The following is a 23,469-nucleotide window of genomic DNA, read 5'->3' on the forward strand; positions in this document are numbered from 1 at the left end:
GCCCGTGTGCGGGCTTGTGTCTCACAGTGTCCACATTGGAAAGCGATCCGAGCGGCAGCCTGGGAACTAGTAAACAAACACAGCCAAGCGGTGCGTAAAGGCTGCGTGTACGCAGCGCCGGGACCAAGCGATTACAAGAGGAGCCCCCTTCATTATTGTGCGCTTGAGCAAGGACCAGGATATCTTAATTGGACATGTGAGTTGCGGGAGTGTAACAAGACTAGTCGTCAGACCTCTCTCCAACATGAAGTTCCTCGCCTGCGTCCTCGCCACTTTGCTGCTCATCCGATCCGCTGCAACGCAGTCAGGTAAGCGTTTTCGACTTGGACCGGCGCCCAAACACCTTCGCGGAGTTTCGTCACACACTCGGTGTACAGATTGGCTCCGTTGTCGATTCAAAGAAACTTGCTCCACTTCACGCTAACGCTACTTGTAGTCATCGCAGCCCCTGTGGAAAATGCTTCGCAAACTGCACTTATTAGTTTATATTGAGATGACATTTTTCATTTTTTTATTATTATTATTATTTTTATTTTTTTTACTACATCCGAGGATCTCGTTTTAGATACCTCATCTTATTGTCCAGCACTTTGAGCTACTTTATGATTGGAATTGTTGAATATTTGTAACGTTGAAAAATCTCGTTATCATCGTGCAGTGACTCCTGCTGGGTCACTTTGCGGTCCAGCATCTCCTGGATGTTTCCTGCAGCATTCCTTCTGCTAAATAGTCCATGCACACTTCGTTCATTAAGGACATTTTCCTTGAGGCGCCGCATGATGTTTACTGATAGTTTACATGCCACTAATTGAGGTTCGATAACGACCCAGCTCTTTATCAGTCTCGCTGCTGATCTTGCTCAGAGACTTCAATCACGTCGCATTCCATTTTGGGTATATGTTCAGGCATATTTGGGTCTAATGAGCTGCACAATTTTTTTTTTTTTTTTTTTTTTCACCCCCTGAAGTGTTTCACTCAAGCTTTGGAAATGCACGTTGAACTTTATTACGGAACAAAAAGTCAAGCTGAAGAAGTGAGAGTGTTTGCCATTGAGACGCTCAGGCGCACGCACGCACACACACACGCGCGCGCGCTCCCCCGCGGGCCGCTGGAAGCAGCTGAATGCAGCCTATTTGACACGTGCATTTAATGGGTGAAGCGAATATGGACGCGCGTGGAGAAAATAGGCACCCTCCCTAGATTGTTCTTCGCGTGCGCATGCACACCCATCCAAGATATTAGTGATGCAAATTCCGCCTAAAAACAACCCCGGCTGTGTCTCTTGGGAACTTTGTGGATGTTAATGAGTGGGTTATATGTATGATTATTGTTAAAAGCATTACCCTGGTTATCATGTTGACGTAAATGAGAAGATTTCAGTGTTTAATGCAAAGAATCTCCTGTGTGTAAGCGCGTGCTCACGGGTGTAAAGTGGACGATCCAAGGTTTGCTTCTTCATGATTTATTTCATATAATTATTTGAAATTAAACACATATCCCGTCGTATCATGAATCACTTTAAAAATATGTCATTTTAAACATTCAAAGGATTAAAGGTCACATGAACACAATGTTTTGGCAGCAAAACATTATTTGTTTACGTAGTTTGATTGACTGATGGATGGTTCCAACAACAAAGGTCTGTTTTAATATTTTTAATATATCATCTAATAATAACAACCTGAAAAAAAGTTATTTGAATTTAGATGCAGATGATTAAAATGTGTTAAACTAACATATATTATTATATTTAATTTTTTTGTGAAAAGAGTGGAACATTACATCAGTTTACCACATCATGTGCAACTGAAAATGAAGTGTGCTTTTTTTTGTTGCAGTGTAGACAATCTTTGAAATGCAACTCTTCATGATCTCCAAGGTGATGGTTCATTGAGAAATAAAAAGGGTTTTGTTATTGCGTCAATGTCATTTTATCAAAATCACTTGCACATGTATTTGGGGTCTTTTAATTTGTGTGTGTGTGTGTGTGTAAGAGAGAGTGACAAATGCCACATTGGCATGTGCGTGTTTGGGTGACATTTGAAGACGCCCGTGCAGTGGTCTGGGAAGGGGGATGGTGCGGCGTTGGGGGTGCACTTGCTGAATGCCAGTATCAAATTACAGTCGGGTTGTCAGCTGGCCCACACGGAGATAGCCAAGACTTTGTAGACGACTGGCAGAAATGAGAATTTATTACAAGCTAATTGAGCTTTTTTTTTTTTCTTTTCTTGATAGCACCATAGCACGACTGTCTAGACCTTTATTTGACAGCATGACGGATGACTGGGGAGGTGAGGTGAGGGGAAATTCCACCGTGCTCCAAATTAGTCAACATTGATATCAAAACTAGATATATGTGCTCTGTGATGCTTGTGGCGCTATTTGCTCATCTTATACAGTATGCTACTGTTATTGCGAATGATTTTCTCTTGAAGGAGACTATAGGGAGAAGAAAAGGCCCAAAACAGTATTCCTCCCATTTGAGCTGGGTTAATATTGAGGAATAATTTGTTACCTTTTTTTGCAAGCTAAAGGACATGATAATGAGGCATCAGGACTGGAGGAGGATGGAGCCCTTTACTGGATGCACTTTGAGTATGCAGCGCGCTGGGATGCTTTGTAGATGCTCTTCTCTCTTACTGTCTGGTGACGTCACAAATCGACTTGTTTGAGAATTTATTTGCTTACCGCCTTTTTTTCTGGACTATGGCAGTGATTCCCGACAACCGTGCCGTGATAGATCACCGGGTGTGACGTGGGAAATTATCTAATTACACGTAATTGTTCCCAAAATATTTTTTATTTACTACAAGTATTGGATCTTTGTTAATCTATCTATGACAGCAACATATAGTGATAGGTAGAAAAGTTAAAGGCTCTTCTACTAGTGGGCAGAAGGGCCAATTAACCTGTGTATCCACCTTTAGCTTTCATACAACAAAAGAAGAGCTTTGTGTTCAACTACACAGGCCTAGATTTTACACAGAGTTAGTAAATTAATGAGTAGACAAGATCAACTTTATTTCAGTATGTATATTTTTATGTGACATTTTTGTTTTGTGGTTTGCTGTCAAATCTTTCTGATGTAAAATATGTGCCTTGGCTCAAAAAACGTTGAGAAAAGTTTTTTGAGCCAAGGCAGTGATTCCCCATCATTGTGCCGTAAGAGCTCATCAGGCAGTGCCACGGGAAATTACAATATTTCACTTAATTTGTCCAAAAAATGATTATTTACGAATATATTTTTGCTCATCTCTATGCCAGCGACATACAGTGAGAATGAGAACAATTATATTCTCTTCCGTTAGATGGCAGAAGGTCCAATTAACCCGCATGTGAATGCACCTGTTCCAATACATTAAACGGAATAATAGTTTTTTGTTTGACCAAATAAGCATAGATTTCATACTGAGCAAATTGAGTGTAGATCATCGTTATTTCAGAACATATACTTTTGTAAGATATTTGTTTAGTGGTGTGCCGTGAGATTATTATTATTATCCATCCATCCATTTTCTGAGCCGCTTCTCCTCACTAGGGTCGCGGGAGTGGTGGAGCCTATCCCAGCTATCATCGGGCAGGAGGCGGGGTACACCCTGAACTGGTCACCAGCCAATCGCATGGCACCTATAAACAAGCAGCCATTCGTACTCACATTCACACCTAAGGGCAATTTAGAGTCTTCAAGTAATTATTATTTTTATTTTCTATTATTGTAAAATATGAGCCTTTGCTTAATAAAGGTTGGGAAACACCGGTCTTTGGGACCTGACTCACTGTTTACATGCAGAATCACAACATGCAATTGCAACAGCTTCAGTAAATGGGCAGTGAGCCCGTCAGTGGCGGTTATACTGGAGGGGTTAGGGGGGCCTGTGCCTTGAGCCCACATGCATGTGGGCTCAAGGGCACATCACTATTAATAATACAAAGGCACATCACTATTAATATAATAAGCAGCAGAAGAGTTTGTTTCAAAAAACAACTGTTTTGAGCAAGCATGTGGAGAAAAACTGTGGAAAAATACTTTATAACTCAAAATATGCTTTTGTGCTCAATATTTCCAGTTACGAGTACATAATAGTGGCGCAAATCTAATTCCATATTTCTCCACTTCTACCAGCGCCTATGGACCGTATGTAGTGTAAATATGTAAATAGTGATATTGCACCGAAGTAAAAGGCACAACTAATACGTTGCTCAAGTTTAATATTCATGTTGGATCATTCAGTGCGTTTTGTTGATATACAGTAAAAGCACAAAGTTACCAGCCACTTGGCGAGAGGCAACCAGAACCAAGAAACAAACAATAAAGGTAAGAAACAACAAAAAAAATGTTGTCAGCCAGCTTTATGACTCATAATAGCAGCCTGTCAGACCACACATTGTCAGGTTGAGTTGATTGCATGCTTGTAGCTAACATAGCCTATTATAATTAATGTTATTTATATGCTGGGCTGGCGGCATGGTGAACGACTGGTTAGAGCGTCAGCCTCACAGTTCTGAGGACCCGGGTTCAATCCCCGGCCCCGCCTGTGTGGAGTTTGCATGTTCTCCCCGTGCCTCCGTGGGTTTTCTCCGGGCACTCCGGTTTCCTCCCACATCCCAAAAACATGCATGAATTGGAGACTCTAAATTGCCCGTAGGTGTGACTGTGAGTGTGAATGGTTGTTTGTTTGTTTGTTTGTGCCCTGCGATTGGCTGGCAACCAGTTCAGGGAATATCCCACCTCCTGCCCGATGACAGCTGGGATAGGCTCCAGCACGCCCGCGACCCTAGTGAGGAGAAGCGGCTCAGAAAATGGATAGATGGATGGATATATGCTGGGCTTCCAAAATGTTGTGTATTGCGCTCTAATGCTCTTTGTTGCCTTTAAAAATGAGAATATTTGATGCATAGATGTCGTCCAGCTTCATTTTATTTGCAGTCCCTGGTCAGGCTTCAGAATACAACGAAAGAATGAGCTGACTGCAGTAAAAATATGATTAATTAATAGAAATAATACATGTGATGAATCAATAAATACAGTGAAGCAATTTAGACAATAGTGTTTGTGTGTGTGTGTGTGTAAAACTGTACCCCTCTGACAAAACCTCTGGCCCCAGCATGGCCCCGCTAGTCTAAAACCGTCACTGGTGCCCGCACCCACTTGGATGGCAGTAGCCTGGCTCCTGCCAAGGTCACAAAAGGCGACAAGGGCAACTGACACTAGTGGACTTCATTAGAGGTCACAAATCTTCTTTTGCTGCTTCATATATCTCTCACACGGTCTCTCGCCGTTCTTTTTCTTCTCGACCACTGGAGGGTTTGTTCAGCCCACCACTTGTAATTCCACTCAGAGACAAACGCCTTCATACTTTGCCCGAAACAAACACAGACGCACACGTCTCTTGTGTTTTCCTTTCCCCCCCCCCCCACCTCTATTCCTTGCAACATGTATCTGTTCTTTGTGTCTTTTCTTAATATCCTACTTTTCAATTAGATTCTGGCTCAACAGGATATTGCACACAAACAAAAATGCTGTTTGTGCCTTAGGAATTTAATAAAAAAATAAAATTAAAAAAATGGAAACCTAGATTATAGATTTCACTGGAAGAAAATCTTGATCACTGTCAGAAGACAACATAAAAGTTATGCTTTTATTCCAAGACGAAAAGTTTACATCATGCAGAAACCCCAATCAAAGAATCAGATTCCAAGCATTACGTGCACATGCAGCCTTCTGTATACAAACGTTGTCTTTGAGTTCCCACTCACGCGCATGTACTCCGGCACAAGGCCAATGCAGGAAGCGGGATGTCGTTCAGCTTCTTTTGACTGACAGCGTCGCTTTGGCGAGGCAGCGTCGACTCTTTCAAAACAAGTCTGGGCTTCTTTCTCTGAGTTGCCTTCCTCCGCATGGCGTTCCCTTCACAGTGGCTGTGTACTCCTGGCTCGGCTCAACAGGGCGTATCACAATCACAATAGCTTTTTTTTTTTTTTTTTTTTCCCCCCACCATAACCTTGACAAAGCTGTTTTAATACAAGGAAAATGATCACTGGTCTCTAATCTTTAGTGTGTGTATGTGTTCGTGTGTTGATGCACACAACTTATACACACCCAGCTGAAACCCGCTATTTTGAATATGTTTCAGTGTCAATGTGTGTGTTTGTGTGTTTGTGCGTGTCTGTACCATTATTCCTGCTAAAATATTCAACACACCTAATCTGTTTCATTACACAACAAATTAAGAATATTTACTGTTCCGAGGCTTTCATGCGACAGCCGCCTTAATCAGGCCCCAACTCTGCCTGGCACGGAATGAATGTGTTATTCTGTTTTCATGTGTGTGTGTGAGATTGATATTCTGTATGCCGGAGCATGTGCACATTTATTTCTATCACACAATTTCTGACAGAGACTGTCAGTGTCTGCCTTCCTCAGCTCCTTATTGAATATTTGCCACGGTGGAAGAGATGATTGTTTTGCTCAGCCGTCACCGTGACAGAGAAAGACCACTCTCCAAAAGCCCTGAAATGTAATATCACAGAGCATTCATAATATCATGGATCATTGAGAGGGCACAAAGACGCATCGATCTGCTTAACAAGACAGTTGAATTTGGCTCCTTCTACAACTGCTGCAGTCACTCGTCCCTGCAAAGCTGCCTGGAGAACTACAAACCCAATAACCAAGTTGTGATGCTGTGAGAAATAAAAACATAAACTGAATACAATTGTTTCCAAAACCCATTTCAACCTGAATTCTAACAGCCACAGTGAAGAGCTATTACTTATTTAAATAAAGACTCTTGCGAGTGAGAGTAATATCGGAACCCTCTGTAGCTTTTTAGATGGCAGCTTGGATCGAGCTCCTCGTTTCGTCAGGAAGTTAATTTCAGAGTGAGGTTAGAGATGCCCGAGAAGACGAGCTCTGGGGAAGCATCGTATTCCTCACTTGTGAGTCTGTTTTTTTTCTTTTTCATTTGGCTTGTGTCAACGGTTCTTAATTAGTTTGTTTGTGTGAAATGAGAGTGATGGGTAAAATTGGCACGAGCAATTATGCACAAAAATTGTGTGACAGCCAAATGTGGATCTCTTGTGTGTGTGTGTGTGTGTGTGTGTGTGTGTGTGTGTGTGTAATGTACTTGCTACACGGACTCTTTCTTGATGTTGGCCTGTAATAAACAAGGTGCCACCAGGAAGTGGCAGCCATGTCAGCTGCGAAAGGGATAGGTAGACGACGCTGACAGGTGGGAGGTGCACCAAATGGGTGAAAGAGATCGTGGATGAGCATGAGAGAATTATTGCATGAGAGTCCAGAATGATTGTGCATTAAACAGAGAAGTCCCCATGTTTCTTATCCTCATCACCTGCACCCACACCCAAAGTCTTCGCCTCTCTTTGTCTCACTGAAGTGACCTTGCCATCCAGCAGAATTATGGCCACCCCTCAGGCGGCTTCAAAGGTACATAAAACTTATGTGTGTGAGTCTGTGTGTGCGTGTGTGTGAGTCTGTGTGTCTGTGTGTGTGTGTGTGTGTGTGTGTGTGTGTGTGTGTGTGTGTGTGGAGGGACCTTGGGCCTGGCTTTGCTGTGGTTGTGTGTGCATGAGGAAGCTGCAAAACCTGTGAGGATCTGTGTATAAGCATGGTTTTTGTAGCTTGGTTCATTCACTTGTGTGCAGAGGCCAGTCAAACGCTTCGGTGCTTCCCTGCGTTCTGGCCTGGAAAGCAACCGGATATTGCTCTTGGCAAGGTGAAAGCAGGCTGATGGTGAGGTCGTTGGTAAGATGCGGGCAAAAACAAGACAGGTGGACTAATTTTATGTGTGCATGTTTGTGTGTGTGTGTCCGTAAGAGGTTAAGGTGGACTGAGTGAGACAGTGTGCTGCCTCAGAGGAGTGCAGCTATCATCATCGCTAAGCATGCCAATTAATCAATCCGGGCCACACTTGCATTTGGTGTGTGTGTGTGTGTGTGTGTGTGTGTGTGCGTGTGCGTGCATGCGTGTGTGTGTGTGTGTGTGTGTGTGCGTGTGTGTGTGTGTGTGTGTGTGTGGATGTGCATGTCTGAGGTTTGAAGGTGGGTTTTACATGCACACAACACTCAAATGTATCAAGGTGAAGTTATTCAAGGTCATTTACAGTTTTTACAATTGAAGGCCCTAATGAAATTCTTCAAATGATATTCTAACAATGAAATATTAAATCCTTTGTCCAAACAACAATTTAAAAAATCAGATTATAAAAACAGAAAGTCAGAGCCTCCGGATTAAACATTTAAGGTCCAATCCTTGCCATCATTAAATGTTCAATAAACTGACAAGCACTGTTTAAGGAACATTCTAATATTTAACTGACATACAGGACTAAGAACAAATGAACCGCTGTTTAAATAGAATGTATAAAGATTTGTTCTCACTTGATGAGTGACAAAGAGCAAGATTACTGCTTAAAGGCTTACCAGCCCACATAAAAACCTGCATATACCTTATACATGACATGCATTTCACTTCCTAACATTGTTAACCATTGTACAATAGGAATGTGTTAGTTGCCATTACAAACCCAAATTGTGTACTCACCCGTAACTTTGATGGTGCTTGACAGCGTGACAAATGTTCAGCGGTTGAGTGTGCGAGGTGAGTCGCTTCAGAGCTCATTTTTTACAGCAGATTCCGTTTTCTTTTATCAGCCATATTTTATTGAGCACCCAGGTCGAGACGTGTGCACTATTATCCTACAGTAAAATAAGTTCCATTTTCATCACGTTTCTGAAATCCATATTTGCATGTTTACGACCCGCATGTTGCCTTGTTTATTCTTTTCTCCACGGAGACCAATGGCCAATTGTTTGTTGATTGAGTTGATACAGAAAGAAACATGCAGAATATATCGCTCTGTTTTTCACTTAATGTCCTATTCATTATAGTAGCCCCATGTGCAATCCAGTTGTAAAATTGCAGTCAAAGTAGAATCAACTTTAAGAGACCATTGATAATCATTGGCTTGGTTTTACACAAACATTAAAAACAGCATTGAAAGCATAGACTTCCAACTCACTTGAAACAGTTATCAGTGATCCTCGTACTGGCAGCTGAAATTTTTACATTTATTTCCCTTGGATCCAGAAAACGTTGGCTACTAACTCTTGGCTACCCTATAGTCAGAAAGCAAATTTCACACAAAATGATTTCTATTGTTTGTGCCCATTAAGTTCAGTCTTTGCCCTTGATAACAACAAGATCTATTGGTCAAATTTTGAGATTTCAGATCCTCTACAGCAGTGTTTTCCATTTATACATACTCGTGCACTCACTGTAGTAGTCTCGCCATGCTGCACTATTTGCATATCTGTTGTTGACCAATACTGGCCACTCATGCCAGTGTAGCATCTGCCCACTTCCACAATGACAGGAGTATCTGCAACATTTGCACACTCAACATTGTCCCAGATTATCGTGCTACTAGTCACTTTAAACTTGCATACACTTCTTGACGTCTCGGCGCCCTTTGCACAATGGTCATCGCACCAGCCTATTGCTATATTAGTAATTCAAACTGCTCTAAGTGATAGAGGACTCTGCATCTTTGTTGTCTCTCTTTACCCTTATGTTGCGGCTCTCTACGCTTTCTTCACGCTCCACTCCATGATGACATTCTCAAAAGACTTCATCCTGTACTTTAGAGCAGAGGGGCTTGCAAACAGATTTGTCATTGTGGGGCCGGATTTTCTAGATAGTTTTTCAATTTTATTAAAACCCAGAAAAGTGTCAGCTATTGCACAAGCCAAAATTTTGCAAAATTCTAACAGTTTTGGAAATCGCTACACTTACACTGACATGAAATAGTGGAAACGAGGAATATCAGTTAGCAGCATGAAGAGGTGAACAAAAGGCAAACAATTCTGCAGACCACTCACCACTCCCTTCGCCTCCACCGCTTACTTAATTACAGCGTTGCGTCTTGAGTCTTGAGTACGAATGTGCCCGTACCTACGGCACGAAAAGTGCGTTTTTTTGCTGGCCGAGGCTTGCTTTTGTGTTTGTGCGTGCAGGTGCTGGCAGGTCTTGTTCTGAGCGGCATGAGCAGCTGGCGCTAGCCGCTGCGTCCGTGCACAGACTCTTCTAAACAGTCACTGGAGATCTGTCTGTTGGTTTAATCACACGCCAGTACAGCTTCACACAACTCTCGTCATGACTGCAACTAATGCAAGTAATATTTTGAACAACACTTCACTGTAATGGTCCTCTAGAAGCCATATTTTCTGTCACTCGGCGTTTTTAGAAACCTTAACCTGGAGTTATACAGTTTAGGAAGAATAGCATCATAACTCTTATAAATTTATATATATATATATATATATATATATATATATATTGAATTTGTAAGAAAACACATCTCAGGCACCGTTTTACTAGCTTCTCGATCAGGTCCAATAGCTGAACTTTGGGGTGCACAGCCTCTTGTCAGATAATTACTTTCACCCCTGCATTTTAGAGGTGCTGAGATGAAATATTAAAAGAAATGTCACCCATCTCAATGCAGATCTGGTTCAAGAGGGACAGTCATGATAAATTGACCAGTGTCTGATATTTGATCAAAGTTGTGTGCAGGCTAACATTTTCCAAATATTCTCACAATCAAGTCTAAAACATATTGAATGTCATTGAGTCCCTTGGTGGATGACTGGTTAGCACATCTGCCTCACAGTTCTGAGGACCAGGGTTCAAATCCCAGCCCCGCCTGGTCAGAGTTTGCATGCTCTCCCCGTACCTGCGTGGGTTTTTCTCCGGGTACTGCGGTTTCCTCCCACATCCCCAAAAACTTGCACGGTTGGTTGATTGAAGACTCAAAATTTCCTGTAGGTGTGAATGTGAGTGTGAATGGTTGTTTGTTTCTATGTGCCCTGAGATTCGCTGGCGACCAGTTCAGGGTGTACCCTGCCTGTCGCCTGAAGTTAGCTGGGATAGACTCCAGCACGCCCACGGCTCTAGTGAGGACAAGCGGTACAGAAAATGGATGTATGGATAGTAAGTCAGAAAGTCAGTGTGCACAACAAATATGTATAGCCATGTGTGGAAGCTTTGGGCCAGCAGAGTACAATATTTCTACAGTTTAATAAATTATAATTTCAGTCTTACCTTCAAAAACTCTCCATTTGCTTCCACAGTATGTTAAGGCTTTTTTTTTTCATCTGCAATATCAGTTGTGTAGCCCTTGGCTGAATGTGAGCAGAGAGTATTCAGTAGTCTTAAACACGTCACAATTCATCTGGTTTCTTCTGTGAGCAGTCAGGTCAGTAACAGACACCAGTTAGCCTGTTACTTTAGCTCTCATTCACGCACTTTCCATAACTCTGCCACTGCAATGTTTGGCACGTGATGTGGTTTGTGTTGGATCCTAAAATATTCCATGAGACTTTTTTTTATTATTTTTTAGATGTTTTCTGTAAAAGTTTGTTTTCTCGTCAAAGTCTTGATTTTAGGGGTACACCTCATTTCTTTATTGGATACCTCATCTATCCTCCCTTTTCTGTTTACATCTTAGCTGGGATCCCATCGAAGAGTCAAGGAGATCACAAAGTGTCGGTACAATTGATGTAACTCCTGCACTTTGCTGTGCAGTCAAATGTTAATTGTTTTACACTGGACCGCACTGCTACAGTATTATTTCATCATCATCAGAATTGTTGACGTGTATGCCCAGGTGTTGTAAATTGTGTGCGTAGCTAAAATTGTTTACTGCACTGTAGTTTTAAGGGTACATCAATGTTTGAAGATGTTTGAAATGCTGTAAAGGGTTTTGGGAGTCATAGTTTGTTATATAGTTATGTTTAAATGATCAAATGAGGCAATTACAATCACCTTTAGGGGAACATCCAATATTTGTGGAAATATTGGGCTCGGCCCCTATCCCCTGCAAATAGTGGGGATCCATTGTACACATCTGTTCATTGTCCAAATACATAACTGTTCTCCATATTGTCACATCATTTTCTCTCTGGGGCTGGTAATAATTGGTGTTGTGGACAGGAAGCACCATTCAGGCTCCCTCCCTTCCCTGGCCCACTGCTCATTTAAAGCAATAGGGGAAGGGAAGTCAATACTATCAGGTGGCATAATTTCCATAAAACATCTCAATCCAGCCGGCACGCTGGCCAACTGGTTAGAACGTCTGCCTCACAGTTCTGAGGACCGGGGTTCAATCCCCGGCACTGCCTGTGCGGAGTTTGCATGTTCACCTCCGATGATAGCTGGGATAGGCTCCAGCACTCACGCGACCCTTGTGAGGATAAGCGGCTCAGAAAATGGATGGATGGATCTCAAGCCAATGAAGGCTTTTATTCACCTTTGAGAAACCCCTTGATTCCAGATTTATGTTTCCACCAAGGAAGCACACTCTTGTACAATGACTAGTGGCAGTCACACCTACAGGTAGAGCCACTCAAGTCAATCCAGTTAAAAGGATGAAAATGGGAGATGTCATTAAGATGTCAGGGTGGAAGAGGATTGATTACATGTATATAATATATGAGAATATTGCTCTGCAATCCAAAGCGTCCCAGATGTGTTGCGGTGGACTGTTTGCATATCCGTCACAGACATCAATCTCACTCAGTGTGGGTACAAATTAAATGTAATTGTCACATTAGAAGTGAGTGTTTGAGATGCCTTCAGTAACAGACTGCAGCTGCATCCATGTCAAATTTACAGCTTCCATTCTCAGAGGCGATGAGCACTACATGAATATAAAATTAAATTGCTGCATTAAACACTTACTGCTCATTTGGCTGTGTGTGCCTGCATAATGAGCATCTGTGCTTTTTTTTGTTTTTAAATGTAGCATGGTGGCACGATGGGTGACGGGTTATCACATCTGCCTCACAGTTCTGGGGACCGGGGTTCAAATCCCAGCCCCACCTGTGTGGAGTTTGCATGTTCTCCCCATCCCTGCGTGGGTTTTCTCCGGGTACTCTGGTTTTTTTAATTGAATACTCTAAATTGCCTGTAGGTGTGAGTGTGAGTGTGAGTGCGAATGGTTGTTTGTTTATGTGTGCCCTGCGATTGGCTGATGACCAGTTCAGGGTGTTCCCCGCCTCCTGCCCGATGATAGCTGGGATAGGCTCCAGCACTCCCGCACACTTATGAGGATAAGCGGAACGGATGATGAATGAATGAATGAGTGAATAAATGTAGCATTATTTCTTTTAACAGTGCACCTGTCTGTTTTTGGAAGACCCTTTTTGAACTTGCATCCCATCATTGGCTTGCCGGATAAATAGCAAATAAACCACAAATACACTTGTGTGTTTGAAGGAAACATTCTGCTGGGAAAATAGTTCCACAAATTAGTTGAATTAGCCACAGATCAAAAGATTCAATTAGAAAGCTGTGTGGTTGCACAGACGCGGCGAGAAATGCTACAACATGACGTGCACCTCGAAATCTCACGCTGGAAGGACGTCATGCAGAGAATATACGCAAGTAAAGCTTTGGATGCTGACGAGTTTGTGTGGGATGATTTTTGATAGTTTTTTTTTAAAAATGGAATTGCTTCCTACTATAAAACTGAATCCGAATGTCTCCATTCTCCAAAAGCATCTGTGGGGCTGGCCGCCTCTGTAGCATGTTAGTAAACCTGCATTGATGGATGACATTAATTTGTTCAAAGACTCCCAAATGGACATTAGCAAATGAAACATGGGTGGTAATTAGCTATCAACACACACACACACAGCCCACACAAACACACACACATGCAACTGTGTGAGACGTTATTAATTCACACACTTGATTTATCTTGTGTTCTGCATACAGTTTGTGTTCTTGAGTTTCTAATTAAGAACATACTTTTGTGAGTGTGTGTGTGTGTGTATACGTGCGTGTGTGCTTGTGTGGTGGTGGTGGTGGATGGGGGAGAGGTGGGGGGTGGAGCTCACCGTACAATCTGTCACAGCTTAGACCAGCACAGCCAATTCACAGCACTGCTAATTCACCATTTAAACGCCACATGTTTGACTCCTAATTAAATGTAGCAATCACACACACACACACACACGCACACGTACACACACACACACAACTACACACAAAGGCACATCTTTGGTAAGTATAAATGTGCTTGTCAAAGCCATGAAAACCACCATCAACCTTTTATTAAAATATAAATCAACCAAATAAATCACAAAGAAAATAAAAATAACATCAACTAAAACAAGACGATAAGAGACCAATCTTGACAAACATTACAGTGAAGAATGAATTTGGGAGTTTGAACCATTGTCTTGCTCGATGTGATGAGACCATTAAGGGATTGGATTGCCTTTTCTTTGGCTTCTTATGACCGAGGTTCTTTTTATACTAGTGTGACATAAAAGAATGTTCAAGGACCTCTCTAATGCTGTGAGCATTGGCACTTATTCCACTCATGAAGCGGTGTCTGCAGGAAAAAAAAATCCCCTCCAAAATAGACTCAGTCATAATTTTTTTTCTGATGACATTCAATTTGCAGATTTTGTCTCACCCACATTTTCGTCAAAAATTACATGTCAGCATGTGATGTCAGCAGCAGAAGACGTGGATGTTTACTTCTTATACTAGTATATGTTCTGCAGTTTAATTGTCACTGAAAATGAAAGTCTGGATTCTTTTTAACAATAACAAGTGAAAATAGTGAGGTTAAATACATTAGAGTAGGCTCTTTTTATTTTTTTTATTTTTAAATCAATCGCTGTAATACTCCATTGCATTCCCAGAGCAATTAGTTTTTACCGATTGCTCAAAATATTATTGGAAAGTACTGCCGGTTTCATTTTCTTGAGCAAAAAAAAACCAAAAACAAAAAAAACTTGTTGAAATATAGACTATCTGGACGCTACAGGACCTTTTAAAAAATGGGGGTGAAATAAAAGTAAAGTAAAAATGTGTTATGTTTTTGTCTTATTGTTTTTGTTTTAATATAACACTGGGGAAGAATTTGAAAAAATTAATTCTGTTGAATTAGATTTTTATGCTGATTAAAACTAAAATTGGCATGCTTATTCCAAAATTGCAGTCAGTTTTTTTCGAGCACGTCAAGTTTTTTCTCTCCACTGCTTACCCTCCAGATAAGCAAAATTCCACTGATTAGCTGTAGTAAGACTTGCCAGCTGATTACGATTGGACTCATCTACAGCTACGTGGCAACGTTTGTGCAGTCACAATTGAGACAGTGCAGTGAAAGGTGTGTACAGCTCCCAATAGGTCAGTACTATCAATATCTACAAACAGAAAGCTAGCATAGTAGGAATTAAGAGGATTTGTGCTGGCTTTTCTCTAAACCTTGTAACCATGGGCATACTGTTGTGAGTTTGATTTTGTTTTATGCTGTTTTTTACTTTTCAAAGCTTGTAACTATTCCATCTTAGTGTTTTGTTTACATGGGTATATATTTCCTTTGTTCCACTTTCTTCTCACTTTGTTCAAAAACGTTACGTGATAGAGAAAAACTGAAATCACTTTTGGACCCAAACTTTTCGCACCCAAAAATTTTTTTAAAACAGCTGTCAGACCTAACTCAACAAAAATTGTGTTCCCCATAATTGTTACATTTATTTTTTGCCTTGAGCGTACATTAAAACTTTACTTAAAATCCACATACAATTCACATTTGGTCCTGGAATGTTTTATTATTGTTAATGTACCGCTTCTCCTCACACGGGTCGCGGGCTATTGTTAATGTATTATTATTGAATGCATTAGTATTATTATTTCCTTTTGGAATAATGTAATAATGTTATCTGAACAAGTCAAAGGTTTACCTGTGTTTCAGACTTGATTGTGTTTTGACCTCTAGGGAGGCATTAACCAAGCAATAAGCACACTAATTGTCTTTGCTAGTGCAGAAATCTCATCAGTTTTGTTTTGTCCCAGTCTGGGTCTTGTTACTAGCATTAGTTGCCATATGCTGGACTATGTGGCGAGTTGCTAAAAAGCTGAAAAATAAATGGAAATTTTGGGCTTCCACTGGATACTCAGGAAATTCTGATGCAAACATGTTGAAGCATTTATTAGTTTTTGTGTATTCCCTTGCTGCTGTCTGTGTCACTGGAGTTTTGCTGTGCTGCGCTGTGTTAAATGGGAGCGTCCAGTCTGCTGTGGGGTCTCATTCATCAGCCTCACACAGGAACGGACACAGCTGCCATGAAGTCCGCCTGGGACTTGCACACAACCGCTCATACACACAATTTAAAGATATACAATAAAGGCTTTTATATGGTCCTTTTTGTGGATACATCGGAACAGATAATTGTTTTAACCTTGTCTCCTGACATCAACACCCACCCTTTGTCTTCCTATTGGCCTTTAAGCTATTTTCTTTTTGTCCACGTCTGACTCCTCCTTGGCTATCACCGTCACACAAGCTGCAGCTTATGCTCGTGCTCAAGGTTCTGTTAGCGTTGGTATGCGTCCAGCAAACGTCCTCCAGCAGTACTCACAGGTATATTTTTCTCCAAAGTGGAATAAAATACATTTTCTCTGAAGCTCAGTGTTAGTATTACCTGACAGGTGGCTCACCTCAGGTGGGTGTTAAATGGATTTCAAAAGCACTTGGCTAATTTTTTTATTATAGTTTTGTTATACGACTTAAGATCTGTGAGGTTTTTGTTTTTTTTTAAACTTCAGTGATCTTCCTTTTGAAAGGTGTTTATCGTGGTCTGTGAATGTGAATGTGTGGAGTGATGAGCACATTTTCTGTGAATTATTTAAATAAAGCACTTCTAGAACTGCAGCTCCTTAGGTTTTCTCTCCTCAGATGTTACTTTTTAGATTGGAACCAAACACAGCTTTCACGAAGAAGTGATTTAACACTCTTAGGGCTATTTTAGGGCCCTTTAATTTTAACCTAATTCCCAAGCTACCCAAAGCCATCATTGTGAGGTCGAGACAGCCAAAAGGAAGGTTTGAAATACAGATTTTTAAACTCCATCCACAGTTTGGGACAACAAAACAGTGGCACAAGCTTCACTAATGGCGATTTGCCTTTTAAAGGATGAGAAAGAGGGGGGACCACCGGAGAATAATGTCTCGCATTCAGTCTTGGGAAAGAAAGTTACAGAGTCGAACCGCTCTCAGGGAGGAAGATATATACAGCTTCTCTTGACCTTGAAAATCCTATTTCATTAATTTTGTCAAATATAATGGTGAGACTCTTTGCTCTGACATTCTTAGTGTTGAGTACATGTAAAGGAATGGAAAACCAATTTTGTGTATGTGGACGGCCTCCATTAACAATTAGCCTCCGGCATCTTGGTGTGATTGGACGAATCACATGTGCTCGCTTTCTGTGACAAATTTAACCCCGACATCGAGGCCCACTGCCTCCATAACACAAGTTCAGAGTGTGCAAAACTTATTTACCACCATCACCTGGTGCTTGCTTCATTTTCACTCCACGCAGTGAGAATTAGTCAGAGAATAACATTTTCCCTTGTGATTTGCTTCTTTTATTAGAATTTGTTCAGTTTCACCTTGGGTGATGTCCACTTCCCTTACCTCTCTGGAACCTTCTTTCCCTTTGCTAATTGGCCATCCATGAATCCCTTGAGGGGGGCTGCCTGTGATTGACAGGGGTGATAATCTCGCTAATGGTGGAAATAGCAGCTGTTTGCTAAGGTGTTGAGCACGACCGCAGGAAATGCGTGAGAGGTTGGATATTCTCGCTTTTCTTGCATCTGCTCACCTCTCTTCCAGTCACTCCTCGTGGCCTCTGTGTCATCATTAGCACCGTGTCGTAATTAGCTCAGCGCCAACTAATTGCGCCTGTGACGCAGTATCTCTAGAGAGACAGGACCCGCTAATTTCAATAAGCGTAAACAAGCAAACTGCTCCCCAGTGACGATGGATTAAATAGAAACTGTGCTCCGCCGAGGCCGATTGAAAAAATGAGTGGGACGATGCAGAAGAAATGATGGAGGCAGGGAAACTGAGGCAAAGAGGGTGAGGTCACTAAGAGTTTGCTTTAATTTTTTTAGTGTTGGGGAACAGCCTGAGACTGATGCTCATTTTAGGAAATTGTTGTCACTCTCCTCTTTGTACAGTCTTGAGACTCCCAAAGCTTCACTTTTGAAAGTTTCCTATAAAAGGTATAAATATGGCAAAAAGGTTGTTCCTTTTTTCTGCACTTAGAGTGTCTCTGCACAATCATTGTTTTATGTTTACCCTGACAGAGGAACTTTTTTTTTTTTTTTTTTTTGCATGCGCCTTTTTCAGAAATGGTTTTCCACAATATGGTCTTGCCCAGACTAAAGAATCTCTACTGGTGTTTGTTATGACAGACAATTTTTTTTCTTGATATATATGCCGATGGCAGACGAGCTGAGGGACGTGAACGAGTGAGTAGCAGGTGTCCAGCTGGTTGGGTGCCACCTCCACAGAAGGAAGTGACAGTCACAGCAAGCACTCTGACTGTGATGTACCTTCCTGTCTGTCTCCAGACTGCAGACACATTGTACTTCTCAACTAATTCATCATGCTATCAAACTTAATGCCACACAGTCGGCTTTGGCGAGCTTGATTTGCCTTCCCGCCAAGCAACCCTCACTATCATACATTGTGGCGTGACAGTTTCTTACTCTTTGTCATATTCCAGCTGTTTGATGGCATTTATTGTTTAATTGGGTTCACAAAGCACCCTTACTTTTTTATATCAGGCATCAGCTTGTAAATCTTGGAGGGCTACACGTAGGGTTGGGCATCGGTTGAATTTGAGCAATTCCGGTACCAAACGATACTGGATTCCGAGTCTTTTAGGGGGCTGGGTCAAAAAGGTTTGCATGGTTTAAATAACGGGTGTACAAATTATAAACATCCAATTCTTAGTAGCCTGTACCATAAACTAAAATGAACATTTCACTCAGGGTTCTTTATAACCAGTATCAATATCAAACCTATGAACTAAAAGGCAATATGTTTGGAACTAACCCAATTGACTAAAATCATTAATTATTGTTTCAGCTAAAAGTTAAATATAGCATTGTTAAAATAGTTATTTGCGACTGTTTTATCATGTCAAATAGTTTGTTTTAACTTGACTTCCTGTTTTATCCATGCAGTCTTTTATTTTGAAGGGTACGCACCGGAACTCTCATTTTGGCACGGAAAATAACTTCACACGACACCGGTAAAAACAAAACTAAAATGAGAAGGCATGAAAAAGAGTAATGAATGGAACCAAATGCTCTGTAAAACGTTGATTCCTTTACCTACCCATAAACACTAACACACAAGGTTAGCACACAAGGTTAGTGTTTGTGATACTGTGAGACGTTTTTGTCAATTTGTGGTCTTCATTTTAGCTCAATGCTAATTTTGTAATTCGTCTGTTTCTACTTTCTTTCCAGTATAGTAAAGTAACTTATATTTTATTTTTGTCTGTCATCAGCTCTTACATTGGTTTGAAGACTAAAATAAATGCTAAAAACCATCACTGCAAGAGTGCAACCCACTGGTTAACTTGTTAGCTGCCTCAATGTTGGCATAGACGTATTTTATTGTTTCACTCACCAAATTGAGGTCACTGAAGTTCCGCACGGTGTAGGCTGAGGCTTGGAGTGGGAGGGAGTGCATCAGACTTGTACACATCATGAAAGCCTCCTTTGCACAATATTATCTTAATCCAAGTTCTTGCACTGACATGACTGGTCATTTATTTTAACATAGTTAAACTCACTTTTGTTCTCTGCTGCTGTTGGGGACCAGCACGTCTTCCTGTGCGTTTTTCTTCGTTGGTTTTCACCACTTCTTCGTCGGTTTTCGCCACTTTATTCTTTGGGGTCAGCGGACTACAGGCATCGAAACTGGGAACCGAAATTGTTTACTTTGCACGATTCTGGGAGAACCGCAATGTTAGTCCCGGCCGGTTCCAATTGGTTCTCGATTCTTGATGCCCAAATCTAGCTACAAGGGTTAAACGTAGAGACTTTAATTATGACATTCATTTTCCACGTGAAAACACATGTTGGAAGTGGTGAATATATTCTTCAGGGGGTGGGGGAAAACTCAACTCATTGTCCTTTCACACTCCTTAATGGCTGCAGTAAGAGCTGCCTTCAGGGAGCGCAGGTGTTGGCGCAGTTGTCACGGTGGACGAATAAGGTGAGCGGGTTCGGTTTTGCCGGCCTAAACACATGTGGAAGGAGGTCATGAGGCTGAGGGGAGAAAGAAGGGGTAGTGGCTATCTGGAGGATTTATTGATGCAATAATGAAATCTCAGGGTCGGCGGCATGAATGCTGAGGCCTTTTCGCTCATCCTCATGCCATGAGATGGATGGAGCATGCCGTGTCTGTGAAAGAATGGTGTTTTGTTGTCCATACACATATAACAAATGTTTTCTCTGTCATTGAACCCATTGTACTCAGCTTGCGGGTTTGACTTCATAGTTTATTGCATGGACACATGACATTTATAGCTTGGTGCTTTATATTCATTTGTAAGCACATCAAGTGTGTGTGTGTGTGTGTGTGCGTGTGTGTGCGTGTGTAGGTGTTCATGCGAGTGTGTGAAGCTACAAGAAACGTGTATAATACAAGACAATGAAATGCAAACCTTAACAGAAATAGATAAAATGGGTAGCAAAAATGACACTGACAAACCACTGACAAGATGGTTTGGGTTATTTGACAGGGAAACGGTGCCAAAGCAGGACTGTTTGTACACACACACACACGCGCACACGCGTGTGTGTGTGTGTACAAACAGTCCTATATATATATATAGTTCAGCCTTTTATTTGAAGCGTACTCAGCATTTTGGCAAGAAAAGTAACTTCACACAACATTAGTGAATTTTGACAACAAAAGTAATGGGACCAAACGCTATAAACCTACCCACCGATGAGACACAAGGTTAGTGTTTGTGAATTTTGTCCCAATTCATTGTGATGTAAAGTTGCGAGTTTGACCTTTGGTGAAGTTTTAGCTCAATGTTAACCTTGTAATGTGACTGTTTCAACTTTTATTCCAGTATGGTAGAGTAATTTATTTTATTTTTGTGTCTGTCAGCACCACTTACGGTGGTTTGAAGACTAAAATAAATGCTAAAAACTATCAGTACAAGAGTGCAACCCAGAGTTTAACTTGTTAGCTACCTCACAGTTGTCATAGATGTACAGTATTTTATTGTTTCACCCACCCAATTGACTAGACTGAAGTTCCGCTCGGTCTAGGCTGAAGCTCGGAATGGGAGGGAACGCGTCAGACTTCTACACATCGTGAAAGCCTCCTTTGCACAATATAATCTTAATCCAAGTGTTGCACTGAGGTGACTGGTCATTTATTTTAACATAGTTAACACTTTTGTTTGCCGCTGCCGGCTTCTTTGTTGTTTTTCGCCACTTCTTCGTTGGTTTTCACCACTTTCTTATTCAGGGTCGGCGGACTGTAGGGATTGAAACTGGGAACCGATTTTTACTTTTTATTTTATTTTATTTTTTCAACGATCCCGGTTCTAATTGGTTCTCGATTCTCGATGCCCAACCCTATTAATCATGTGATAAGAAAGTTTAACTTCACTGATTGTGCATTTTACTGCTTCCCTCCTGGTCTCGTCGATAAAACGTTCCCAAGATTTAGATGTGTTCAGTTGTCTTTTGCATTCCTTGCCTACGTGGTGCTCACTCATCTTCTTCATTATAACACCTAAACCACTCACAGAGATTTGGAAAAGACTGAGATGTTTTACTCGCTTAGCTACCGCCAGTCCCCAGCTCTGGAAAAACCATGTTCATCATTCATTTCATGGCATTCGATGCATGCTCAATGACTTTATTAACGACTCGTTTGCCATTGAAATATTTGAAGAATTTTTCTCTCAACTAATTGTTGCAGCCCTGTTTAATACGTCTTACTAAGTGCCCACATCCCATTGTGTTGAAAGCAATTATCAGTTTTGCGTTGAAGTTGCCCAAGCATGTAATTATTTTTTACTTCGAAGCCGTAATAACTGTGTCAAGGTGCATTTTGGCCATGACAATGTATGCTTTTGGAGAGTTTTATCTGAGTCAGGTGAATTAATGTTGACTTTACTGCAATGCCTCTGATCTGTCAAATTAGCAGGAATACAGTGTGAAAGCGGCTTTTATCAAAATCCACATCATGTCCCTCAAACCTCTTTTTAGTCAGGCCGATTGGTTTTGATGCGTTTCCAAACAGGCACGTGTCTTGTAACAATTAAGGGAAACAATTTGGAAATTTACTTTTTATTGTTTGTACACAAATTGTCGTGTCTCGGGACTGCCTGCCCACCCATCAAGTGTGAAATTAAACAACCAATTAAATCTTAATATATCTGCCTATTTTGAAAAATGTGTCTGTGGGTGGCCATTCTGCACTTTATTGACAAAATAACCATCCCTACACCACGTTTCTCTGCCCATAACATGATCAGCTAGGCTGGCTGAAGATCCATATCGTCGCAGTCTGGTGGAATCCTTGCATCTCCAAAATCAGTTGTGGGAGTTAAAAAACAAACAAAACTGCTAATTTCTTCAGTTAGCAAACATGCAAAGTTAAAGCTGGTGTCATCTCTTTTATTGGTATCACACTCCGTCGGTCACCAACATCAACACAAAACCTCCTCAAAATGATGTTCAATCACTCAATTAATGTGCAAAAAAATGTCTAATTCAATTACGCTGTCATTGATTGAATGGTACAAACACATAGTCGCCACCAGCCGTCCCCATTAATGTCTGCTGCCATGCTGAGACTCGTTGCCATAGAAAAGGCTTTAAAGACACTGTTAAGTGAATTCAGAGATTTCTTTCTAAATACATTATACATGTTTAAAGAGCCATCCATTTTCTACCGCGAATCCGAGGTTGGGTCGCGGGGGCAGTAGCTTTAGCAGGTATGGCCAGACTTCTCTCTCCCCAGCCTCTTCATCCAGCTCTTCCGGGGGTATCCTGAGGCGTTCCCTGGTCAGCCGAAAGACGTAGTCTCTCCTAGCGTGTCCTCGGTCGTCCCCGGGGTCTCCTTCCGGTGGAATGTGCCCATCAACACCTCACCAGGGAGACGTCCGAGAGGCATCCGAATCAGATGCCCAGCAGCAGCTCAACTCTTAGCTCCTCCCGGATGACCGAGCTTTTCACCCTATCTCTAAGGGAGAGCCCGGACACCCTGCGGAGGAAACTCATTTCGGCCGCTTGTATCGGGATCTTGTTCTTTTGGTCACGACGCACAGTCGGAACTTCTCAAACTCACACACCAGCTCTGACTCCTTCCCTGCCAGAGAGGTGACATTCCACATCCCTAGAGCCAGCTTCTGTAGCCGGAGATCAGATCGCCAAAGTCCCTTCCTTCGGCCACCGCCCAGCTCACACTGCACCTGACCCCTATGGCCCCTCCCACAGGTGGTGAGGCCATGGGAAGGGGGACCCACATTACCGTTTCAAACTGTGCCCGGCCGGGCCCCATGGGTGCAGGCCCGGCCACCAGGTGCTAGCCTTCGA

At 41.7% G+C, this 23,469-nt stretch overlaps 1 protein-coding gene across 2 annotated transcripts in view; it reads left to right on the forward strand.

Annotated features, from left to right (window-relative positions):
* The window catches only part of LOC133405123 (receptor tyrosine-protein kinase erbB-4-like), a 199,175-nt gene continuing 175,706 nt past the window's right edge, over nt 1–23,469 (forward strand). For both annotated transcript variants that reach the window (XM_061681842.1, XM_061681933.1), the window contains exon 1: nt 1–308. In XM_061681842.1, coding sequence (XP_061537826.1) covers nt 245–308 — 64 coding nt within the window. In that variant the 5' untranslated portion in view covers nt 1–244. The remainder of the gene's footprint in view (nt 309–23,469) is intronic.

The sequence above is a fragment of the Phycodurus eques genome, chromosome 1 (genome assembly GCF_024500275.1).
Source record: "Phycodurus eques isolate BA_2022a chromosome 1, UOR_Pequ_1.1, whole genome shotgun sequence".
In the NCBI taxonomy this organism is placed as follows: Eukaryota; Metazoa; Chordata; class Actinopteri; order Syngnathiformes; family Syngnathidae; genus Phycodurus; species Phycodurus eques.